General features: G+C 36.0%; 2 protein-coding genes, 1 long non-coding RNA gene and 1 pseudogene across 3 annotated transcripts; 2 read left to right on the top strand and 2 right to left on the bottom strand.

The window, feature by feature from the left end:
* Positions 1-3,310: 3,310 nt before the first annotated feature.
* LOC108821157 (uncharacterized) lies at positions 3,311-4,073 on the bottom strand. The gene is made up of 3 exons (XR_001944490.2): positions 3,813-4,073; positions 3,694-3,733; positions 3,311-3,617 (listed from the first exon to the last, which is right to left on the bottom strand). It is a non-coding gene; the product is annotated as an uncharacterized LOC108821157 (long non-coding RNA).
* Positions 4,074-7,382: 3,309 nt separating this feature from the next.
* Positions 7,383-8,586, top strand: LOC108819852 (uncharacterized). The gene is made up of 2 exons (XM_018592874.2): positions 7,383-7,493; positions 7,576-8,586. The coding sequence occupies exons 1-2, from the start codon at positions 7,383-7,385 to the stop codon at positions 8,584-8,586; spliced, it is 1,122 nt and encodes a 373-aa protein (XP_018448376.2).
* A 1,921-nt stretch (positions 8,587-10,507) lies between these two features.
* On the bottom strand, positions 10,508-11,277 carry LOC130498942 (cytochrome P450 81F3-like; annotated as a pseudogene).
* A 903-nt stretch (positions 11,278-12,180) lies between these two features.
* LOC108819853 (cytochrome P450 81D11-like) lies at positions 12,181-14,399 on the top strand. The gene is made up of 3 exons (XM_018592875.1): positions 12,181-12,678; positions 13,315-13,698; positions 13,785-14,399. Exons 1-3 carry the CDS (start codon positions 12,181-12,183, stop codon positions 14,397-14,399), a joined length of 1,497 nt encoding a protein of 498 aa, XP_018448377.1.
* The last annotated feature ends 11,464 nt before the right edge of the window (positions 14,400-25,863 follow it).

Raw genomic sequence — 25,863 nt, forward strand, 5'->3', positions numbered from 1 at the left:
TTTTATAAAATCCTGAAAAAACCATAAAAGATATTTTCGTAATGATTTTTTTTTTTCTAAACCTTCTTTTAAATCATTAAAAAAGAGAATTGTATTGTCTTTTACACATGTCACAATTTTTTAAAAAGTATTAACAAAGAAATAATTACTTTAAATAGATTTTTACAATTATTTTCTTGTTTAGAATGTTCTAAAAAATGAAAATTACTACCAAATATATTTAAAATATATAATGTAAAATACTAAAAATGGTAATTTGTAACTTTCCTTTTTAAAATACGAAATCCTAAAATATAACTTTAAGAGACTATTTTTGTAATGAGAATTTTCTTTTTTAAATCTCTTTTAAATCTTAAAAAAAAGAATTGTATCATATATTGACACATATCACAATTTTAAAACTTTATTGACACATGTCGCAATCAAAAAATTAAAATTACTATCAAATATTTTTAACAATATATAATATAAATGATAATTTTGTAAATTTTCCTTTTCTAAATATATTAATTCATAATTTGAACTTTAAAAACTATTTTTGTAATGAGAATTTTCTTTTTTCTTAATCTCTTTTAAATCTTTAAAAGAATAATTGTATCATATTATTGACATATGTAACAATCTTAAAAAAAATTGACACATGTCACAATCATGTTAATTAGTAACTTTGAAGAATCAAGCTTTATATAATAAGATTTTAAAAAGCAAACATTAAATTACAAACTATAATGGTTATCATTGCGAGCTAATAATAACTCTTCTATTTTTATTCAACATTAATTTAGTCATTATTTTTATGTATTTGTGGTGTTTTGTATTTAATTGTTGATAGAATTATTCTACTATAACAATAGCTAGTCACGGATTAGTAATGATCAGCTGATTCATTTTGGAATGAAGTGCATATGTTGTAGATTATGGTCTAAATGGTGACATAAGAGCATCTCTAATCTCACTCTATAACTCACTCCAAACTTCATTTTGCAGTAAAATCATCTTCAACCTCACTCCAAAATAAAATAATAGACATGGTTACTTCAAATATGGAATAAACCAAATCATTACCCCAAAATGAAATCGAACTTTTTTATTTATAAAATGGTCTTCCACATTTAAATATTTTCATTTTTGATATTATTATAAATAAGTATATTAATAGTACTATTTTACTATATATATTATAAAATTTATTGTTAATATTTTTAATTATATAAATAGCCACCTAATGAACTATTTTATGTAACAAAATATATATAATATAAAACATAAAAGATCATACATTATAAAAAATAAAAGATCAGCATCATACAAAAAATAACATAATATAAAATTTACAACAAAGATAATTGCTTACCTTGTCGATTTTTTTATATAATAAATTTTTAATTGTGGTTAATATTTTACTTAATAGAAATTTTACAAACGGAAAATGGCCTGTTTTACAAATAGTATAAGTGAAAGGTAATTTTAAAATAAATATAAAACATAATATATTAGAAATATTCTATTTGGAGTAGAAAATTGAGTAATACGCTAGAGCAAAACTCAACTCCATTTTGGAGTTACTCAATTTAGAGTAAAAATGGAGTAATACATTGGAGATGCTCTAAGAAACTAAGGAGAATAATCAATTTCTGTCATTCTTTAAAATTACATTACTTATGGCGAAATTTTGCTGCGTTTTGATCCTTTATCATTCGCTAAATTTTAAAGAATTATAAAACAAAAATATTTGTTTTAAAAACTGATATGAAACAAAAATAATAATTTTTATATTTCTTTTATTTGTTCATATTCTGATTTTTTCTACTCATTCATATTTCTATTCTAATGGTCATCAGTTAGAGAATGAAAGACTTTTAGAAATAGTCTAATCTCTAAGTATAAGATAATTATGATATCATTTTGCAATACTATTGTTAATATCCATTTATTAGTTATTTCTATGCTATTATTTATTTATCCTAAAATTACGAAGAATATAATAAATAAGTAAAATTACTTCTCAATAATAATATAGATAGATACATAGTAACATGTATGAGATTTCAAATTATTGTAGTAGAGGTAAAAAATTGAAAGCTTGAAACTTGTAATACTGAACCCTTGTTGGATGTAGATGTAGAGATAAAAGTAGATTGTCACTTGTATGTGTTGAAACAATGATGGCTGTTGGTTCTCAGAAAAAAAAAACAACTACAACGATGGCTGTTCAAGTTGTGGAAGCTACGGCGGCTTGTGCAATTGCCGATGGCTAGTAGACTTTGATGATGAAAGAATTCTTCAAATTAGAAGATAAAGAACCATCGTAGACATAAGCAACACATGTTCTTTGCATAAGAGGCCATCTCCACATGCACGAAAAGAACCTCGCTTTTACTTCTTTCTTCTTTTTCAAAATCGTACTAGCCATAACAAAACTAAGAAAGAAGATGATGTTGTATGACTTTTCCAGAAAAAAAATGAAGATGAAGAAAAATAAACATGAATATACAGTTTTTAGATATTGATCATTCTACTATGATCGATTAATGAGGGTTTAGGAATCAAGGAAGTATTATTGACTTTAATGTTACAACTAGATTTTGACCCGTCCTTAAAGGACGGGTATATTTTTTTATTGGAACATTATTTTACATAATAAAAATTATGATTTCTGATAAATTATATATTTTAACTTTTTATGAAATTTATTTTAAATTTACTTATATGACTTATTTTTGTTATTTTAAATATGACTAAACTTTAGAAGACTCTAAATAATTATAACCCGTAATATGATTTTATTTATTTAGACTAAAGTTAAACTTAATTTACACTGATTTTTTTAAATTTAAATAAAATAGTGTATATCTTCAACACTCTTGTATTGAAAAATTCATTTGTGCGTTTCAAAACATTTTCTATAATTTTATTAAATTTAGTTTATGTGACTTAGTTTTTATTTTAAATGAAACTATTTTTTAAGGAGTTGAGATAATTCATACACTACAAGAAAACATGTCTGTTGCAAGAGAAAATAGCATCGCAATTCCGTTGCAAATCGCGATTTGCAACGGAATTGCAAGAAAAGTCAGTTCCTCGCAAATCCTTGCTTGCAAATCAAAAACGCTCGCAATTCTCTCGCAAATTTGCAACGGAATGATTTTCCTCGCAAATTTGCAACGGAACTATTTTTCTCGCAAATTTGAAACGGAAAAACATTCCTCGCAAATTTGCAACGGAAAAACATTCCTCGCAAAATTGCAATAGATTTGCAAAAAAAAATTCCCTCGCAAATTTGTCTCAGGATATTAAAAAAAATACAAAATAAAAAATATAAATAAATATATATAACGAAACTGGTATTTATATATACATACAGATACATATTTAAATACATGAATATATTAAAAACCTAAAAAACTTATAACAAACTGGTTTAGTTAATTGAACCGGTTTAACAAAACCTAATTAAGTGTAATCTAACTAAACTTAACCAAACCTAATTCTAAAAAAAAATTTAACCCTACAAAATAAATCAGCCGACTCCTTCCCTCCTCCGCCGCACCACCACCACAGTGACCACCGCTGGTTGTCTCCTTACACATCAAGCTTCTTCTCAATCCTTCACCTCCCTTTACCAAAACAAAAAAAAATCAGATATAAACAGGGGGAGAGACAAAGAGATAGAGAAAGAGAGAGAGGACGAACCATGGCGGGTTCCGTCCTATTTTGCCTTGCTTCCTCCAGCCTGAAAACAAACATATTCAGTTCAAAACAGAGAGACAGAGACAGAGACGGGTGGACAGAGAGAGAGAGAGAGGTCGAACCATGGTGGTGAGGCGTGCGATAAAGTAGATCTGGCGGTGTGTGTGAGAGAGAGAGAGAGGAGAGCTGGCGGCGAGGATAGCTTGAGAGAACTGGATTCGGCGAGGAGAGAGACGAGAAAGTGAGATCCAGCGAGGAGATAGATTTGAGAGTGGGAGAAGACACAAGGTCAGCGAGAAAGAGAATCCGAGAGATGGTGGATAAAAAAATCTCTTGTTTCTTTTTTTTTTCTGACGGCACGAACAAAAGATTGAATTAGGTTTATGTCATTATATACGGTCCCCATTATATACTAACCCTAGTCTGGAAACTCTTTTTTTTTTTTTTTTTTTTGGGAAAATAGTTTTGCAACGGAATTGCAACGGAGTCCTCGCAAGTTCCTCGCAAATTGCAACGGAAGTTAATCCCTTGCAAATTTGCAATAGATTTGCGAGGGAGCCATTGCAATTTCCTTGCAAATTTATAGTTAAAGTGTTTTAGGGTTTTGTTATGTTTTCTATACACTAATATTTTTCTTTATATTTACTTTTTGAAATTTACTATATAGAAGTTAAATAATAAAAAAATATTAGTTTTAAGACTGTAGTTAGAGTTTATGGTATTGGTTAATTTGGAGTATAATATATATAGGGTTTAAGGGTTAAAAGTTTGGGGTATTGATTTAAGATTTTAAGCTAAAGTTTGAAAATAAATTTGAATTTATTTTAAGAATTATAATTACGTTTGAAAAGCTTTTATTTAGAGTTTTGATTTAAAGTTATCTATTTAGAATAGAGGTTGAGTATAAGGTTAAAGGTTTAGAGTATTGAGATTTGAGATTGATTTTTGAAGAAGAAATAATTTTGAGTTTAAATTAAATATTTTAAGTTAAATTTAAGATTTGGTGTTAGAATATTAAAGTTTGAAGTTTGTGTTTGGATTTTAGGGTTTAAAAATCATTTAGGGTTTAGGGATTTAAAAAGACAAACTAAAGATTGAAAACATGGATTTGCAAGGAAATTGCAACGAGTCTCTCGCAAAACCATTGCAAATATGCAAGGGAAATTAGATTCTCTCGCAAATTAGCAAGGGAATTGCGAGGGGATCTTTGCAAATTCCTTGCAAACTCCTTGCAAATCAAATAACTTTAGAGTTTCATTTGGGGGTTTGGTATATTTTTGATGGATTACTATGTATTTGTATTTGTTTAAAAATTAATTAATGTGATTTTTTTTTGGAAATTTACTTGATGTGTATTTATTGTATAAATTATAAAATTTTGATATTTAGTACTTACTAATATTAGTTCAAGTTTCGAATTGTGAGAAAACAAGATAAACATATAAAATTTTTATTTAGAGTTTAGATTTAAAGTTATGAACTTAGAATAGAGGTTGAGTATAAGGTTAAAGATTTAGAGTATTGAGATTTGAGATTGATTTTTGAAAAAGAAATAATTTTTGAATTTATATTTAATATTTTAAGTTAAATTTAAGATTTGGTGTTAGAATATTAAAGTTTGAAGTTTGTGTTTGGATGTTAGGGTTTAAAAAATCATTTAGGGTTTAGGGATTTAAAAAGACAAACTAAAGCTTGAAAACATAGATTTGCAAGGAAATTGCAACGAGTCTCTCGCAAAACCCTTGCAAATTTGCAAGGGAAATTAGATTCTCTCGCAAATTAGCAAGGGAATTGCGAGGGAATCTCTACAAATTCCTTGCCAATTCCTTGCAAACTCCTTGCAAATCAAATAACTTTAGGGTTTTATTTGGGGGTTTGGTATATTTTTGGTGGATTACTATGTATTTGTATTTGTTGTTTAAAAAATTAATTAATGTGATTTTTTTTTTTGAAATTTACTTGATGTGTATTTATTGTAAGTTATAAAATTTTGATATTTAGTACTTACTAATATTAGTTCAAGTTTCGAATTGTGAGAAAACAAGATAAACATATAAAGTTCTTGCAAATCCTTTGCAAATTTGCAAGAGAATTTTTTTCCTTGCAAATTTGCAAAGGATTTGCAAAAAAGATGTAACTACCATCGCAAATCTCTTGCAAATTTGTGAGAGAAACGTTTTCCTCGCAAATTTCTTGCAAATTTGCAAGCGAAACGTTTCTCTCGCAAATTTGCAAGAGACTTGCGAGGATTATATATTTTCTTGCAATTTCGTTGCAAATACGTTGCAAATTTGGGAGGAAAATTTTCCCTTGCAAATTTCCATTGCAATAGGCTTGTTTTCTTGTAGTGATATCCGTATTATGATTTTGTTGATTTAATCATTTGTTATTTCAATTTGATTTTATTTTGAAGTTTCATTTAATAAATGCTTTCAAATAATTAATAATGTGAAATATTTTTTGGTAAGATATGGTGCAAACAATTAGGAAACAATTTTTTTTAAAGCTAAGAATTGAATTATATTAAATATTCTTTAATGTAATTGCAAAATAATGACTTTTGATTGGTTGCAAATAATGCTGGAAAAAAATATATGCAATTTTTGTAATTACTTAAAAATTTCAGGGGCAGATTCATAAACATGCATCTGCTTTAATAGTATAGATGAATTAGTTTATAACTGTATATACATAGTCTAATCTAGTCTAGTTTAAAAAATTACATAGAAATGAATTATCTATTCTAAGAATTTGATGCATATCAAATATCTTCTAGATTTTCTTGATGATATCTTTATTTTTGACCATTTAATTTAGGTTGGTCATATAGATCTACCAATATGAAAGCCAAAAATTAGCAGTTTGAGATTTGAGAGATGTTGACCGTTGGATTGTATTTCTTTGATTTAAATTGGGGTGCACTAGTAAAAAATCAGCCATATTCACGAAACTGTCACGATAATTTTGTGCAAAACAAAAAAAAAACCACAAATTTACTACGGTACAAACATGAGAAAAATAATGGAAAACCCGTAGCAAAATTTGCTACGAGAAAACTGTGGCAACAAACTCGTGGCAATTTGTTACAAATATTATCATAATAATGTTGTCACAAATTGTTACGAATATATTGATGGCCATTTCGTAGCAATTTGTCGCGAAAACATCGTGTCAAAACATGGGAAATTTTGCTATGAGCTGCTTGTGCCAAACCGTTTTCATTTTGATTCAATTTTGTTACGGTTTGTTTTTGCTATGATCATATAGGCGCCACAATTCGATTTTCGTAGTTTTCTGTGGCAGATCATCGAAATAGCCACGAAAATCAGTCTATAGCCACGAAATCCAGCCGTGGCAATGGGCGAGTTTCTTACTAGCGATGGGGTTTCTTCAGTAAGGAAAAAAGAGGAGTTATAATTTGTAAGTGGTGATGATGAGAAATCAAAAATCAAAAATCAGAAAGAATAAAGGAATACACATGGATTTAGTCGAGTCCTAGTCTTTCACTAGCTTCTTTTGGCGGCAGGCTCGGCCCTGACCTAAAGCATAGCAAGCTGTTGCTTTAGGCGCCAGATTTATTTAGATAACTAAAGGCGCTAAAATAACAGAAATGTATGTGTAGTATAGTGGTTCAGTGACGTTTTGGTGAGCATCATTTGAAGAGTTTGATTCCTCTAACGTATTTGGGCTAAATGTTTTTCAATTTTGCTTTAGGCGTGTACAAGTTACGGACAGGGCCTGTTGGCGGTTCAACTTCATCGTCTCCAGTAGAAGATTACATAACTCTTTGTTCAGTTTTCAGGGTTTGAAGCTCAGGCTAATTGTTTTATCTGTCATATGCTTATGCACTATAGAAGGTCTTTTCTTAGATTTTTCTTTATAAAGATTTACAAGGCTGTATGGCATATAGACGACTGCTTACTTTTCGTTCTACCGTGGACTCCAGAAGACTCTTTCAAAATTCCGGAGATCTCTACTCTTCCGGTATGGGTAAACTTGAAGAATATTCCTGATTGTTGCTATTCGAGATTAGGGATCAGTCATGTTGCTTCAGGACTTGGAAAACCTATTCTTACACACAAGCCTCGACTTGATCCTACCAGCATGGGTGAAGCAAAGGTTTTAGTTGAGATGGAGTTGGATAGAGATTTTCCGAAGCTTATTACACTTGATGATAAGCAAGGTAGTATATTTCTTGTTGGTGTTGAATACACGTGGATCCCATCTATGTGTGAAAGATGTGGTAATCTTGGCCACAAAGCAAAGAGATGCCTTTTACCTTCTATGCCGGCTAATGATTCAGCCTTGCTGCCACAGACGAAAGATGTTCTTAGTGATATCCCTGTTGTGGATATTGATCTTATTCTACATGAAAGGGATATTTCAGCTTCACCATCATCTACTATGCATCCAAAGGATTCAAAGGCTATTGATAATCTCTTGATTTCTACTTCAGAGTCTTCTGCCCACGTCTTAGAAGAGGTACACCATGTTGCTGCCTCTATAACTTTATCTCCTTCTCATTCACAACAAGTGAAGCCCGTTATTCCGCTTAACTCAGTCCCTGCTTTCTCCACATTAGTGGATGCACAATCTACTCCCATTGATTCACAGATTATGGAGAACACTCCATCAAGTATTATCAACAACAAGGTCCTTGAACCCTCTGTTATTGATCCTTTAACCACGACAACTAATCATTGTGCATTTGAGAGTCTCTCTCGTTTTACAGTGTTAGAAGAAGTGGAGGAAGCTGAGATAGAGTCTTCAAACTCGTTCAGCATGACTAGGGGTGGGAGAGAGTCAAAGCCTCCCATCAAATACCAAAACATGGAATGGAAGACAGTACGAGGGAGAGGAAACCGTGGTCGACGAGGCCGCGGATCCTATCAGTAGCTATTGTCTTTCTTATCATTGATGGTTTATCTAGTCTCAACCTTTGTTGTTTCATTGGTTTGAGATTCACTATTACATGAAACTTGTTTCACTTGTTTCATTCCAACTTTTCTAAACTATAAGATCTTTGATCTTATCTTGTAATCGTTTTAAGTTTTATATTGAAAGCCTTAAGTTCAAAAAAAAAAAAGATTTACAAGGAGCTATGGTGCTTGTTTCTTGGGACTTGGGAGCATTCTTCTTGTGTCGCTTTTGTTGCTAGCTTTTAATCTTCCTTTTGGTTTCAACTTACTAATCGTCGTGTATTTTGTTCTTGTCAATATGTTTTTTGGTTATGGCTTTGTCTCCGTAAAATCTGTTTTGGCTATGTCTCCGGTGTAATCCAGTTCTGATTTCCGTCATGTGTCTTCCTCTATGTGTATTTGCATTTTTAATTTAATCACTTTTCAGTGAAAAAAAGAATACGCATGGATCTTAAAGAGGAGTGATGTGATCAATTTTTTTTTGCTTTGGTTATCGGATAAAAGTCAAACCATTGGTTGGATGGTACATGGTGTTCAAGGACTCTTAAAGAACTTGAACTCGAATCTGTTGTCACTCAGATTACCCTATTTTATGGTCACGCAGATATAGTCTAATGTTTTTGGCCCATTAGAAAATCCATAGAGAAAGTCTATCCGTGGACTGCATCTCTTTTTTTAGATTAATTTAGATCCTAGTCTAGAATATCCCGAGGTTAACAAAAAAAATTCCGAACTGAACTGGAAATCAAACTAATACCTGACAAACCCCATTTGAGTTATTTGACAGAACTGCAACCGATCCAAACTGCTTACTTCGGGTCGGGCCACAGGTTTTCGCTCGTGCCTAGTTCAGGGTAAGCAACAGTAGAATTTTTTTTGAATATTTAGTTAAGAGAAAAAATTGTATGGGAAACGTGCTAATTGTGAATAATAGATGCCGACAAATGCACTGTCTGCTTAGTGCGATGGTGCCCCATACCAAATTTTTTTTCCTTTTATAGTATAAGGTAAATTTACGTAGTAGCCTTTGATTTAAAATTTTAAAAAATTTTTACATTGCATGCCCACACTAAAAACGTGGCTGGGTCCGCCCCTGCTTTCTCTTCTGTCTTTCCTCTTACTTCTCTCCTTGTAATAGATGGTTTTCTGCAAATCTTGTAAACTGAAAAATCCTGATATAAATCTTAACATTTACACACAAAAAAATTGTTAGAAATATCAAAGCAAAATAAATAAAAGTTTTTTGGAGGGGGAAGTTACCACCTCCACCTCCGCATCAGTTAGTTTTGTGACTCTTGTCTAAGATCAGCCAAGTTCAATAAAATCATATCGCGGTCTATTTTGACAAAAAAGTCCATCACCAGCTGACAAAGTGACACAGTGAACCTGATAAGCGGTATCGATCGCTAAAGTCTATATACATATTTTTTTTTGGAAACACTTCGCTAAAGTCTATATAAAATGTGGTATTTTCATGCCGCATGCAGTTAATAATAAAACGATATAACGTCAATAACTCCGCATACATAATCAAAATCTCGATTACATATTTTCATATTGGACTCGCGTTTCATTTAAATCACAATCTCTAACTTTTTTTCTTTATTACTTTGACAGGCCTTTCGAAGTATTTTTTTAAATTCAGCCATAGGCCAATGATTATTTTTTTATGACATGGGCGGCGCAAGCCTGTTTATAGTCTTTGATTAGCCTGAATATGGCTTGAAGAAACTTAAAATCAACAAAAGTTTTTCCAACAAATTTTTGTTAAATAATTTGCACTGAAATAACAAAATAGAGCATTTATAACCATTATAAAGATAATTAATTACAAATGGGCAAACGTATATTTCCATATTTATTCGAGTTACATTTCATATATAGCCTTCAGACACCCACTAATGGGCTTGAACTTTATTCATAATGGACCGAGAACAAAACAAAACCCGTAAAGGCTCTTTTTTACGCATCGCTATCCCCGGAGTCTCCGTTATGTCGATCTTCTCACCGTTGACTTTTTCCAGTCAAAGCATTGTATCAACGATCCTAACGCTAACGTTACGATCCTCTGCCCTAATCCTGCTTCGGGACATGCTCTTAGTCCATTACCAAACGGCATCAGCTTATGAACGTCTTCTACTCTTTCTCCAACGTTAAACCGTTCCGGTTTGAACCAGTGGCGGAGCCACATAATCAAAGGGTGGGGCAGATGCCCCAGATGATTTTTAAAAATTCTAGGTAAAATTTTGATAGTGTTCTTCATGCTCCGGTTGGTTCCTTAAATTTTTTTGATAATGCCACCATAATATTCATTTCTACATCCGCCTCTGGTTAGAACTTATTTGGTTCGTTCCAAAGACTTTGAACTCTGTGTATAGCCCACGCGTTCACCATCAAGTGGAACGTCATACCCTCCGACTTTGTTATCTTTCGTCAGTGATCTTGGCACTAAGAGCTGCGCAGCAGAGTATAACCGCGCGAAATGTTTCGGACACAATGTTTTGTAGGTAAGGCAAGTTTGCTAAGTCTAGTTTGTCGATCAAATGTTCTTGTCCGATTTTATCTCGATATATTGTTTCACTTTTCTCAGTGACTCTGGATGGTTTAGCAAACACGCCATCATCCATTCTGAAGTTACATCGGAGGTATCTGTTCCGGCGATCATCATGCCCTCTTTTCACGCATAACTATGATTAATCTCAGTCTCTTAATTGGGGTTCTTACCTTCTAATAAAAGATGGTTCTAAGTTTTTTTAAAATTTTAACTAAGAAAATGTAAAAACCGTCTCTTAAATAAGAGATATAAGAGACGTCTCTTACCCGAAAAGTGTAAAAAAAAAATGTCAAATCATTAGTTAAGAATTCTGACTAAAAGACCGTGATTAATCATGCACTTAGGAATATATAAATACTTGTTAAGTATATACAGCTAAAGTAACTATAAATATTTAACATGAGTAGCCAGAATGTAACAGCCATCTTCAGAACAACATGACTTACATCTCCTCAGATCGTTTTCAAAAGCATAGACATGATGATCCGTAACAATATCTTAGCAAGGAAAGGACGCAAGAAGTTCCCAGTGCTTGCAAAAACTCAATATTTTATTAATCAAAAAGGTGTCTTCACACAAAGCAATCGATGCCTCTATTTATGCTAATCTCATATTCCTATTTGCATAAGTCGAAGGATATATGATTATCCAAAAAATAAAAGAAATCCAATATATTAAAAAGAAGGAAAATTGCAAGTTTGCACATGCTTTTTACGTAGATTGCAAGTTTTACGTCGTCATCATCCACCATTAAAAAATTGTCATCTGATCTGTACCATCTTCATATTATAGTTAGTGGAAAATTAAGCAAATAAAATGTTTTGATCTTGAAGGTATTGCCATGCTATAGGCCATCGAATGCTTACAAGTAACTGAACATAGTCTCAAGCAAACGTTTAAGAAATTATAGTAGATCTGGACTCACCATGTGACATCTCCCACACACTCTGCAGACTACAATATATAAGAGATACAAGTAACCAAAGGCAAGCTAAGCACTTAACAAGAGTAAAGTAAATGGAATATCTTCAAACACTACTTATCTCACTCTTTCTCTTCTTCTCTACCATGTTCTTGTTGACAAAATCAAAGCCAAAACCAAACTTGCCACCGTCTCTGAGAAACTCATTGCCAGTGATCGGCCACCTCCACCTGATGAAGCGACCATTTCATCGAAAATTACTTTCATTCTCAAGATCCCTAGGAAATGCTCCAATCATCCACCTCCGCTTAGGGCAACGTCAAACTTACGTCGTCTCGTCGCGTGCCATAGCCGAGGAATGTTTCACCAAGAACGACATCGTCTTTGCGAACCGTCCTGTGCTGATGATAAACAAGCATTTAGGGTATAATGCAACACATATGGTCGGAGCATCTTACGGCGATCACTGGCGAAGCTTACGTCGAATCACCGCCGCTGAGATATTTTCGTCCATGAGGCTCTCTATGTTCTTATATATACGTAAAGACGAGATCCGACGGCTTTTATTACGTCTCTCCCGAGACTCCATACACGTACGCGCGCCTCTCTAGAACTATAAATACGTTAGTAATAATTATAATTAAGTAGTTAGTTAAATTGATCAAAAAAGTAGTTAGTTACTAAAGTACTGTAAATAATAATTCTAAGAACTATAAATAAGTTTAAATTTCTCATTCCAATATCCCTTACATATATCCATTTATCAAATAAATAACTAAAGTAAAAAAAAATTCTACTCAAACTCGACGATGTGTATAACATATATTATCAAATAAACTTGATTACATGGTTTATAAATTTAGTGTAACTAAACTTATTTTACTTCAATATTTTGTCATCTTTAAAAACAGGTATTCCCTCTGTTTTACAAAGCACACTAATTAACCAAAAATGTTTTAAAAAAATTATACCATTAATAGTTATAATTACTTCTCTATAGTTTAATCAATAATCATTGTGATATATAATATGTTTAAGTTTGATTTTAGGTTAAATCTGATATTTAGTTTTCTTTAATTGTATTAAAATTGTAAAAGACACTTTTATATGACAAAAATGGTAAAATGACACTACGGAAGGAAGTTAGTATCTTTATAATAATTGTGTAAGTTATCATTATAACATTGATATAACATATTTTAAAAGAAATGTATTACATATACCATCAGGGATTTGTTGAGGTGGAGATGAAATCACTATTTACAAACTTGGCATTCAACAACATCATCAGAACTATAGCTGGGAAGCGATACTACGGTGATGATGCAGAGGACGAAGACGAGGCCAAATTAGCGAGGCACTTGGTGTCTGAGGCCATGGCAGGTGATAGTGGAAGAAACCCAGCTGATTATCTTTCGTTCTTGCGTTGGTTCACAGATAGTGAAGCACGGATCAAAGACGTAGCTCATCGTTTCGACGCATTCTTGCAAAAACTAGTCGATGAGAAACGCGCGGAGAAAGAGAAAAGTAAGACCATGATTAATCACTTGCTTTCTCTCCAAGAAACCCAACCTGACTGCTACACAGATCTTGTCATCAAAGGAATCATCCTTGTAAGCACCAAATAGCTACACTGCAATATATATATATATGTCTTAACTTGGTTTTATGTGTATATCTGAGGTTGTTTAATGTGCAGGACTTGATAATTGCGGGTACGGATACAGTAGCTATAACGTTAGAATGGGCATTGTCTAATTTGTTAAACCATCAAGATATACTAAGGAAAGCAAGAATTGAAATTGATGATAAGATCGGTTTGGACCGGTTAGTGGATGAACCGGATATTGTGAATCTTCTTTATCTTCAAAACATAATACTAGAAACACTCCGTTTGTATCCTGCTGCTCCATTACTACTCCCTCACTTGTCATCTGAAGATTGCCAAGTGGGAGGTTACGACATGCCACGAGGCACAATGTTACTGATGAATGTGTGGGCCATTCATAGAGACCCGGAACTATGGGAAGAGTCAGAACGGTTCAAGCCGGAGAGGTTTGATAAAGAAGGGGAAGCTCAAAAGGTTATGCCGTTTGGGCTTGGAAGACGGTCTTGTCCTGGAGCTGGGCTTGCTCATCGGTTAATGGGCTTAACTCTTGCATCGTTGGTGCAATGTTTCGAGTGGGAGAGAGTTGGTGTCGAACAAATTGATATGAGGGAAGGGAAAGGTGTCACGATGCCCAAAAAGGAGCCCTTGCGAGCAATGTGCAGAGCACGTGTTCTCGCCGGTAACATGAGAGAAGACTTTCTTTGAATAGGTTATACGTAATACAGTCCATAGAAAGTTGTTCTCGTTATGGATATTTGAAAGTTCAGAAACTTGTTATTATTATCACAATTTAATTATTATTCAGATTAATGACAAAAACTTATATGATCAATTTATTAAGAGTTTATTACAATAAATTGAAGAAACCCTTCAAACATATAAAATCTATAGACAAGATAAGACACTTTTAAAGATCCTATTCAACAACTCTCGCTTTGGTTTTGTTTAGTTATTTAGAGAAATCGAATATGAGTTTGTGACTGGAGGGACCGGAATTTGTTAGCCTCCGAATGGTCTGTGGTTTGGTCAGAAGTAGATTAGTATAGAAAGATTCGAGAGTTCCTATTTTTTTGGTTGTGTAAAAAGAAATTAAAATGGGCCTTTTGTTTTCATTCTCTTTTTGTGACACTTATTCTCTAATTACCCGCTTTGATCTAAGAAAAATGATAACAAGTCTACATTACACACCCTCTTTTTGCTTTTTTTTTTTCAGTTTTGCGCCCCAAGAAAATATAATAAAATTATAATAGGTAATTCATCTAGATTTATTCGACCAACTTTTTAGAAGTAATTCTGTAATTACCGGACTTTTTAGGGAATACGAATTTTGAAAGTTGGATGGTAGTTTAATAATCGTCGAACCCTATTCAGAACATATAGTGTGTATATGAAGCTTGCAGCTTTCCATTTCCCGGGTCCCATAGAAGGACAATAAACAAAGTATCCCTTTTAATACCCCAAAGGCCAACACTTCAGACAAACAAACAATATTGTTTGCATTTTTTATTTTTTATTTTTGATCAAAAACAGTATTGTTTGCATCTCATTAAAATTTGAATCATAAATTGCGACCAAATTCAATTCCATTTCGAAAATCCGTACCAAAACATTGCATGTCATCAACGAGCAATTATAATGTCATTTCCAGCTAATAATATATATGTAGTAAAACATGAAATAATCATTCTATTCTTCATAAGATAATCGTGTGGGTGTATATTGCACCATCATGGCCAATAACATCTCATGAAACTAAATAATTGATTCATGTTATACGGTTAACATGAATTCAAAACTATCGTGTTATTATGTTAAAAACCATCATTTTATTGGCACGTACTAAATAGTATACTATAAATGGGTGTTTATGACAAGGAAACCGACTTGTATGAGCAAAAATTTTCTCCCTTCTAAACTTTACATTGATCTTTTTCACGGCTGAATAAATACAATAATCTATAACAAATGAAAGTCATTTACTATAACCTATCCTGTCTAGACAAATATCGATGTATAGATGCATAAGTGTGGATCAATAGTCTTTCAGTGACCAGAACCTTTCCTGCTCGGTCCTGAAGCCATTGTGTGCATCCTCTCTCCTGCTGAAGAGAGTGACCGTAACCTTCTATAACCACTCATCACCGCCCCTAACAATTCTTTACTTCGGAAATCGACCCCATGATTCTTTGATGGACCTATTTCCTCCGATGAGCCACTGAGGAGAACTCTGCAATCGACGGTTCTTGATTCTGAAAAGGCTGAGACCAAGAACATGACCGTAAAGATCAAGCCAAAAGGTCTCATTTGTGGTATTTCAGGTTCTTGGCGCTTAGAGTTTAATACAATGAATGTGTATTGATGATTGATAGAAAAGGAGTAGCAGAGGAGGAAGTAAAGGTTTATATACAAGTATGAAAAGATTCAAAGGTGAAAAAGAATGGAGGGCAAGGAAGATAGGAGCTCCGGTTAGAAATAAATTAAAATTAGGGAATATAAGAAGGAATAAGATGTAGAATTAGACCCTCGATATAAGGGGATGGTGCAGGCGAATTAGTTAAAAAGGACGGTCTCTAGCTTCCTTGGAAGTGGACCTTTCGGAAAGTGCTAATTGATTTTATTGACCAGCTATTTATATTTATTTATATAGAAATAACAAATTAGTAAATTAATAGCTCTGAACTATTACAGTTTTTTTTGCCTTAAGATGTGAATATGAAATTAGGTCGGAATATTAACTTGTGGGATTTGTTTCGATGTCAATAATATATAATGAATAATCTGATTTTTATTGAATAGTATACACAAGATACTAGTGAATCAAAATTCATGTAGTAGTTGGTAATTATATTATTGTTAGCTTTTGTCAGTGGAGTTAGGCAAGAAAATATATCATTTTTTGGATATCCTGGTTTCATGATCTAAACAATTCATACCGACAAGGAGTTTAGTATAATCACCGATTCACCATGTATATAGCAACAGCTAAATTGGTATAAAGTGAACCAACTGAAAGTACTAAACTTATATAACTGTTAGATTTCATTTCATATCATTTGTTTAATTTATTTTGAGCATAACATTGTACATGAAAATAGTTTGAGCGAAGGTTCTCTTATAATAATAGCTCATGGTTTAGTCGATCATTTAAATCTGCGATCGTGGATCATCGACTCAGTTTCGAACTTCAGAAATTGTAGAGTACTTATGAAAGTAGGGTACGAATGCGTCGATGTGACATAGGAAGAGGTAAGGGAGATAAAGATAAAGTGCGTATTCTATCTAACACTTTCGCGAATAATTTGATCGGAATATATTTGACCATAGGAATCCTCGAGGCTTGAGATGCATAGAAGAACGTTTCCCATGTACAGGTAGATCCAAATCAGTTTTTTTAAATGATAGTTTTGTTTTGCTCTTAGCGGTTCGAGTTAAGTTCGTATTCAAATTTGCAAAGTACTTACTAGAATTCATATCCAATTATTTTTTAAATCAAGTAAAGAAGAGAAAAACCCCTCATATTATTTCGAAATTTCAATGGCACTGCAAATATGTTTTCTTCTTTTGATTATATATATATTTTTTTTGATGAATCTTAATACCATATCTGAACTTTGCATCTAAAGTTTATATTTAGATTTTTAAAAAAATATAAATTACAAAAATGAAAAGGAACAAAACATAACGTTCATCGTGGCTCGTGGGTATGAGTAAAGAAGGGCGACAACATAGACAGACAAATTCGGTGGTACATACAGAAAATACTTGCATGGACGGACTCTAACGTTGCTTCATAGTTGTCATGATAATAACTAAGCATCTATCTATCTTCTTTCTCTTTTCCTTTTTGGTTTTAAACGTCACTTCTGAAGGTAACTCAAGAACAGAGAAAGAGTTTATGAATAAAATGTTTATTACTTTTCTTGCTTGCTTCAGCTTGGTTACAAAGGTTTCATATTTAAAGATAAGACAGAAGGATCTAGAGACAAGACAGCTGGAATGTGAGACTAGCAACAAGACAAAAGAGTGAAGCGATTGCCTAGCTGTAACTCCGTACTTGCAGGAGCGCAGACCCGAGCTCTGCTTTGTACCGTTACTCTGTCTTGTTGCTGAGATACTTCAATGGGCTTTTGCAGCTTCATAAGTTTTGGTTGGGCCGAACTTAACTGGGCCACACTAATATCCCCCCGCAAACTCGTGGGGGAGTAAGATTCAACACCGAGTTTGGAACGGAGGAGGAAGAAAGCAGCTTGCGGTAGCGACTTGGTAAATATATCAGCTGTCTGAGAAGATGCAGGAACATGATGAACCACAAGAGCGCCCTTTGCAACTTGTTCACGCGCAAAGTGGTAATGAGTAGCAAAGTGCTTGGACTTCTTGTGAAGAACAGGATTAGCCGTGAGGTGGACGGCAGAGAGATTGTCACAGAAGACTGATGCTGGTGTTGTAGCAGAGTAGCCAAGCTCGCGAAGAAGATCAGTAATCCATGACAGTTCAGCAGCTGTGTCTGACAAACAACGATATTCTGCTTCTGTCGAAGACCGAGAGACAGAGTCTTGGCGTTTGGCGGACCAAGAAATGAGATTAGAGCCAAGAAGTGTACAGAAGCCACCTGTAGATCTTCTTGTTTCATTGCATCCTGCCCAATCACTATCACAGAATGCCTTCAGAGCCGAGTCAGACTGAGACCTGAAGTGGAGACCCATCTTGAGCGTTCCTTTGATGTATCTTAAGACACGCTTCAAGATGTGAAAATCTGCCATTGTTGGCTTGTGCATCCGTTGACAGACAAGGTTGACAGCAAATTGGAGATCAGGCCTTGTCAGAGTGAGATACTGAAGCTTTCCAGCTAAGCTTCGGAAGTAAGTAGCATCAGCAAAGAGTTCATCTTGATGCGGTACACGATCAAGCTGTAAGGGCAGAGGTGTTGGCATAGGAGAACAGTCAAGCATGCCTGCGTTTTCCAATAAATCTGTAGCATATTTTTCTTGATTCAAAAACATTCCTGTTGATGTATATTGCACTTGAATCCCAAGAAAATAACTCAATGGCCCCATATCTTTCATTCGAAACGCCTTGTTCAGCTCAGATAATAGCTTATCCATCATTGCAGAATCATTTCCAGTCAAAATCATATCATCAACATAAAGAAGAAGATAGAGAAAGACCTGTCCTTGATGAAAGATGAACAGAGACGGATCCTTTACACTACAACTGAAACCAAACCGCAGGAGAAAGTCACTGAATTTATCGAACCACGCCCGTGGGGCTTGTTTCAAACCGTAAATTGCCTTGTGAAGGAGACAGACATGATCAGGAAACTCAGTACTCTTGAAACCGGGAGGTTGTCTCATATAGACAGTTTCAGTTAAATCCCCATGCAAGAAAGCATTTTTAACATCAAGTTGCCGAATGCTCCACTTGTTGACTGTTGCCGTGTGCAGAACAGCTCTGACAGTTGCTGTCCTTACAACGGGACTATATGTTTCCAAAAAATCGACACCTTCCTCTTGTTCATTTCCTTTAGCAACCAGTCTTGATCGAAGCTTAAAGACTGTCCCATCTGCATTATATTTGATCCGATGAACCCATCTGCAACCCAACACATGAACATCTTTGGGACGAGGTACCAAGCTCCAAGTGTGTGTCTCTTCACAAGTACCAATCTCTTCTCCCATTGAACCATTCCAACCTGGATGAGCTAACGCCTCAGCTATAGTTCTCGGCTCTCGCAATGTTGTTTTGGAGGTGTGAAGAACATAGCGAGGATTAGGCTTCCTTATACCATCTTTGCCTCGTGTGACCATTTGATGAGCGTTTTGGTCAGGTTGAGGAACAGGCTCAGGTTCTGCTTGAGGATGATCTTGATGTTCCAGAGGAGGAAAATCGTTGTCATCGTATTGAAATGGAGCTGGACTCTGCACATTCGCTTGTTGCTGAGTTGTGATGGGAAGTTGGTGTCTTCTTCCAACAACAACAGGCTCAACAACCACAGAAGTGTCATCTTGATGAGGCTTTGACTGAGATTCAGTGCCTTTATACCACGCCGCAAGCAGAGAGGTTTGAGCGACAGGAAGGAGAGGTTTGTAGGTGTCTTGATAAGGGAATCTTGCTTCATCAAAGAGCACATGTCTACTAATGTAGACTCTGCCTGTTGGGGGATGAAGACAACGATAACCCTTGTGCTTTTCTGTATAGCCAAGGAAGACACACAACAAGCTCTTTGGATCAAATTTATTCTGCGCATAGGGTCTAAGATATGGATAACATGCACAGCCAAACACGCGCAAAGCAGAGTAGACTGGTGCGGTGCCATTCAGTTTCTGGAATGGAGAGATGTTGTCAGCATGAACCGAAGTGGGCAGAAGATTGCTCAAAAAATTTGCCGTAAAGAGAGCTTCAACCCATAGGTTATGAGGTAATGAAGCCTCAAACATCATAGACATGCCAAGCTCAAGCAGGTGTCTATGTTTTCTTTCGGCTATGCCGTTCTGTTGCGGCGTGTGTGGACATGAAAGGAAGTGTTTGATGCCACACTGAGACAGGTGATGACTGAACTGAGCATTGACGAACTCACCACCACCATCACTTTGAAAGATCTGAATCTTCTTCTCGAACTGATTTTCGACCATACGTTGAAAGGATTGAAAGATGGGGAAGACATCAGATTTGAGTTTAAGCGGATAAAGCCAAGCAAACCGCGAAAAATTATCGATGAAAATGACATAATATCGAAATCCTTGAACCGAAGTTACAGGAGCTGGTCCCCATACATCACAATGAATCCTTTCAAGAGGTTTCTTAGACTCAAAAACAGAATGAGAAAACGGAAGTTTACTAGTCTTTCCTAACTGACAAGACTCACACATAGTCTTCAAGACTTTATTCACTGCAATAGCTTTGGTAGTAGATAGAAGCTGAAGGACTTGATGATGAGGATGCCCAAGCCTCTTGTGCCATATCGCATCAGAAGCAGATCGTTGCCTTGATGAGTAGAACGCAAGAAAATGGGGATTCTCCAATCGATACAGCCCTTCACTTTTGATTCCTCGACTGAGAAGCTGCTGGCTCTTTTTGTCCTTAATGAGCACGGTTCGAGAGTCAAATATGAATTGACAAGGATAATCATCAGTTAATTTTGACACTGAGAGCAGAGATTTTGTTATTGCAGGACAGACTAATACATCTTTGAGTGGTAACGTACCTGACAGAGCCGGAATGGCAATGGAACCAACATGTGTTATAGGTAGAAAGTCCCCATTGCCCACAATCACAGAGTCATTACCAGAGTAAGGCTGAGCATTCTGAAGATACTGAGTGGAACTCGTGATGTGATGTGTTGCGGCGGTGTCAGGATACCAGTCATTACCCTCATAGTCTGCATCTCCAGTGGTTCTCATGACTGCATTAGCTTGAGGAACATCAGGTTGAAAGGTCTGGTCAAAGCGCCGATAGCATTTGTAAGCTGAGTGACCAAACTTTCCACATATCTGACACACAGGACGGTTCGAGCTCTGCTGGTTTCCACGACCACTGCTTTGCCCAAACTGTTGGTAAAAGCCGCGACCTTGAGTTGAGTAACCACGTCCTCTGTAACCTCCACGAGATTGTCCTCTACCACGACCAGAGTAGGCTCCTCTGTTCGTGTAGAAAGCCTGATGTGGGGTCACTTCAGTAGATGAGGAATATGTCTGAAGCTTATCTTCGTAGGAGATGAGTTTTGCCATTACGTCGTCAAGTGTTGGTGCAGGGATGGAGTCCATCGAGTTCTCAATCACTACGCTGATAGCTTCATAGTCTCGTCCTAAACCATTCAAAAGACCAAAAATTTTCTCACTTTCATCTATGGCAGCTCCAATAGAGTCCAGCTGGTCACACATCGTCTTTATTTCAGAGACATAAGCTGACATCGTCTTGTCTCCTTTAGTTGTATTCTGGATCTTTCGTTGCAGAGCGAGTTTCCGAGTGGCTGAGACACGATTATACTTTTGACCTAGCGCGGTCCACACTTCTTGAGACGTATGGAGACCATACACAGAACGAAGGGCGTTTTCAGAGAGAGTACCGTAGATCCAGGCCATGATGAGCTGATCTTTCTGGATCCAGCGAAGAAACTCTGGATTTGCAGCTTGTTCAACTTGGTCTCCGGTACGAACAGCGACGGTCTCAGCAGGACGGGGATGAGCTCCAGTAACGTAGCCGATAAGCATCTGAGAGGTGAGAAACTGCTCAAACTGCAGTTTCCAGAGAAGATAGTTGTCATCCTTAAGTTTAAGAGTGACACACTGAGTAATGGTCAGATTCGAAGCGGACTGAGGGTCCATGTTATCCGCCATAGCTAGCACAGGAGCAAGATCTACTCGCCGTGCTCTGATACCATGAAGGTAACTCAAGAACAGAGAAAGAGTTTATGAATAAAATGTTTATTACTTTTCTTGCTTGCTTCAGCTTGGTTACAAAGGTTTCATATTTAAAGATAAGACAGAAGGATCTAGAGACAAGACAGCTGGAATGTGAGACTAGCAACAAGACAAAAGAGTGAAGCGATTGCCTAGCTGTAACTCCGTACTTGCAGGAGCGCAGACCCGAGCTCTGCTTTGTACCGTTACTCTGTCTTGTTGCTGAGATACTTCAATGGGCTTTTGCAGCTTCATAAGTTTTGGTTGGGCCGAACTTAACTGGGCCACACTAATAACTTCCCCACATGTAGCCCAATTTTATGTCACTGTCAATCGTGCATCTTAGAATCTGTATTCCCTTATGATCAAGTTTTGATAACTATGTGAATACAGTGAGAATGAACGAACCATATATGTAACCTTACCTACTACATCAAGATTGGAGACGCGTACTATTAGCTAAGACTTTAGTACATGAGTACATCTTAAATATTGTACGAATATATATACATCTCAGAGATGCTACTAGTTTTAATAAATAGTTTTATCAAGTAGCCATCCCCGTATTTGATTATTAAATGTGCCTTTGAAATCCATATTATTAGTTTTTAAGCATGTAGACAGTTTACAACGTACGTCATGGCGGTAGAGTTGAAATAGACGTTTGGATTTGTTTATGTAGCCTAACTAAATATGGAGATCGAGTAAATAAGAGTAAAATATTATTCTACTGGTATATTTGATATATTTGTCAAAATAAGATATATAGATGTACATACTCGCATAGTATTATTTGAAAAAAAATCATTATTTATTTGCTTTTTGAATGAATTTGAGGAAATCAAGGAAGTTAACTAGAATTCTTTCTTAAACTATGTTATTTCAAGAACTCTATTTATTTCGTGTAATTGGACCGATAGAAACGACTAGAATCTAGACAACGAATTTATCAAATGAAGAATTTGATTCCAATATTAATGGACTACCATGTCCGAACTATATAGTTAACATTTTTCCTTCCTATTATATTCTGGTGTGGTCTTACGCCACTAATAAACTATATTATTTTGGCAGACCAAAATTGATTAATTTCCTTTCACCTTATTCCAAGAGAGAAAACAGTGGACCGGATTCTAAGTAATTTGCTTATAAATTTGTTTAATAATTTGAATGATAGTGATTTCGCCTCATTTTAATATGAAAAAGGTTTCCCGATTCCAGGTAAATTGGTTTATTTGTCTTACTATAACTGCGGAAATAAAGGAACCATTTTTTTAATAAAAAGGGGTAATATGAGATGAATAGGCATTTTATTTAAATGGCTCAAAGAAAATAACTTTCCTGCCACCAATGCCATCAATAGTTTATTCTCAAAAAACTAAACCAACTCTCTTTTGAGTTTTGACAAATATTTTCTTTTATCATGATTCATGAATCACTGTTGAACTCGAAATGAAGAAAATACATCACCATATAGCAGCAAGAGTTGACAGAAAGACCAAGGCTTATGTCTTTTCATACGATAGATTTCTACCTAACACAAAAATTATAAACGTAGATGTTGAATTTTAGTAAAGTGCGGTTGTTCAATGTTTTTGAAAGACAAACCACGTGCGAAGAAGTCGTGCAAGAAAAACTAGCAGCAAATTGTATGAACTTTAGGAGGCTTGATTATTAGGTTTGGTGTATCACTGTATCTAACATTATCACTGTATCACTGTATCTAACGAGCAGGACCCTCGGAGCTTTGAGCCTGAGAGAACAAGAGTGAGTTCTGAGAGACCTTCCAGGACTCATGCTGACTTGTCCGAAAGACGTGAAATGACCCACAATAGCCCTCCAATGTTAGCACGCCCTGGATTTAAAGAGAGGCTAGACAGGCATGGAAACCCTTTCGGGGAACGAGTCAGCACAAAACAAACCCGTAACCCCCCACCTGCAAGCAAAACAGAGATAGGAGGAGATACCAGACCTGCAACAAACAACATACCAGAAGAGGAAAAGGAACCTACCTATGCCTCTCCTCCTTACTCAAGAAACAGAGTACACACGGGTAGACAAGTTAACCAGAGGAAAGATCTCTTCCCTAGAAGAAGTGAAGGGCAATGGAGACCAAAGCTAGTGGTGGTTCCAAACCCACCGGAGGAAATGCAGAACAGAAATCAAATCTCTCCAAGAAATATAACACCCAAGAGCCCGCCTCTGCAGCTACAAGGAACTAACGATCACACACTAGCAAAAGAGGCCATCATGGAGGAACTACATGAAGTAACTAGACAGTACTTCAACTGTGGGGACCCTGTAGAAGCTGCGGCACGAAGACAGAGAGTACAATATACAGATGCAGAAGGGCTAATGGAGACGACAACTGCAGCTATCCTGGCAGCCTCTATGCAAAATCTCCCAGAGTTCCCGCATCCTATAGGAGATTCTAGTAACCCAGCTACTCCCCCACCTCTCCAAGATCCAGTCTTACAAGCTCCTAACCACCCAGCTCCGCTAATCCTACTATCCCCATCAAATGACAAAGATGAGGATGAAAGACTGGAACCGTATTATAGTGACGAGTCTCCACTCATTAATCAATGGAGAGAGCAAGTGACAGATAGACCTACTCGCCTCAGGTCAGTTGTTGTCAGCCCACAAGTGGAGGAACGAGAAACACCGCCTGCCCTCCGTACGCCACTGGAACTAAGGGAAGATGCTGGCACGTTCCGTATGGGTCAAGATAGAGTAACAGTGAGAACAAAAGCAACCAGAAGAATCTCACCTGCAAGGACGACACCAAACATCTTACGTGGCGCAAGCTCAAAGAAAAGAAACATATCCCAAATGAGAAACTCACCTGCAGGCTTGCGATCAGGGGACAACCCTGGAGGGAGAAAGAAGAAGCAGAAGGCAACCTCTGAGGCAGTTGAACCCTCACAGAACAGCAGGAACCCTCCTATCCACCTGATACCGGCAGCGACAAGGAAGAAGTCGGATTTTCGGCTTCATCCAAGCCAGGCTCCTTAGCCGTTCTCAGCTGGAACTGCTGTGGGTTGGGGAACCCCATGACAGTCCAGCGCCTAAGGGAGCTCCACAAAAGGACCCCTCCTGATATCACTTTCCTAATGGAGACAAAAAATCCCGACGAAATGGTGAAAAAAGAGCTAAATTGGCTAAACGAAAGCAACCATTTCCTAGTCTCTCCACATAGTCCTGGAGGAGGAGGCCTATTCCTAAGTTGGAGAAAAGACATTGAGCTTACTATTCTAACCGCCTCCCATAACCACATCGATACAAGGATCATTCATAAAGGACTATCTTTCCAAGCTACATTTGTCTACGGTGATCCTGACCAATCTAAACGCCATGCAGTGTGGAACTTGCTATCTACCCTACGCCTTAACTCGAGTGAACCGTGGTTTCTAACCGGGGATTTCAATGAACTGGTGGATAATAGCGAAAAAAGTGGAGGACCTGAGAGAGCCGAAGGGACGTTCTGCTCATTCAGAACCTTTCTCTCTACACATGATTTATTCGACCTCAAACACACAGGCAACTTTCTATCTTGGAGGGGTCAAAGAGGTACACACCTTGTTCGCTGCAGACTCGACAGGGCTTTGAGCAACCCGGAATGGGCTGACCTCTTCCCATCTTGTCGCTGCCACTACCTTAAATTTGAGGGCTCTGACCACCGGCCAATTCTGTCCTTCCTAGACACAACAAAGAGCAAAGGTCGACACCTCTTTCGTTACGACAGACGACTAAAGGATAATCTAGAGATAAAA

This window comes from Raphanus sativus, chromosome 8 (assembly GCF_000801105.2).
Source record: "Raphanus sativus cultivar WK10039 chromosome 8, ASM80110v3, whole genome shotgun sequence".
In the NCBI taxonomy this organism is placed as follows: Eukaryota; Viridiplantae; Streptophyta; class Magnoliopsida; order Brassicales; family Brassicaceae; genus Raphanus; species Raphanus sativus.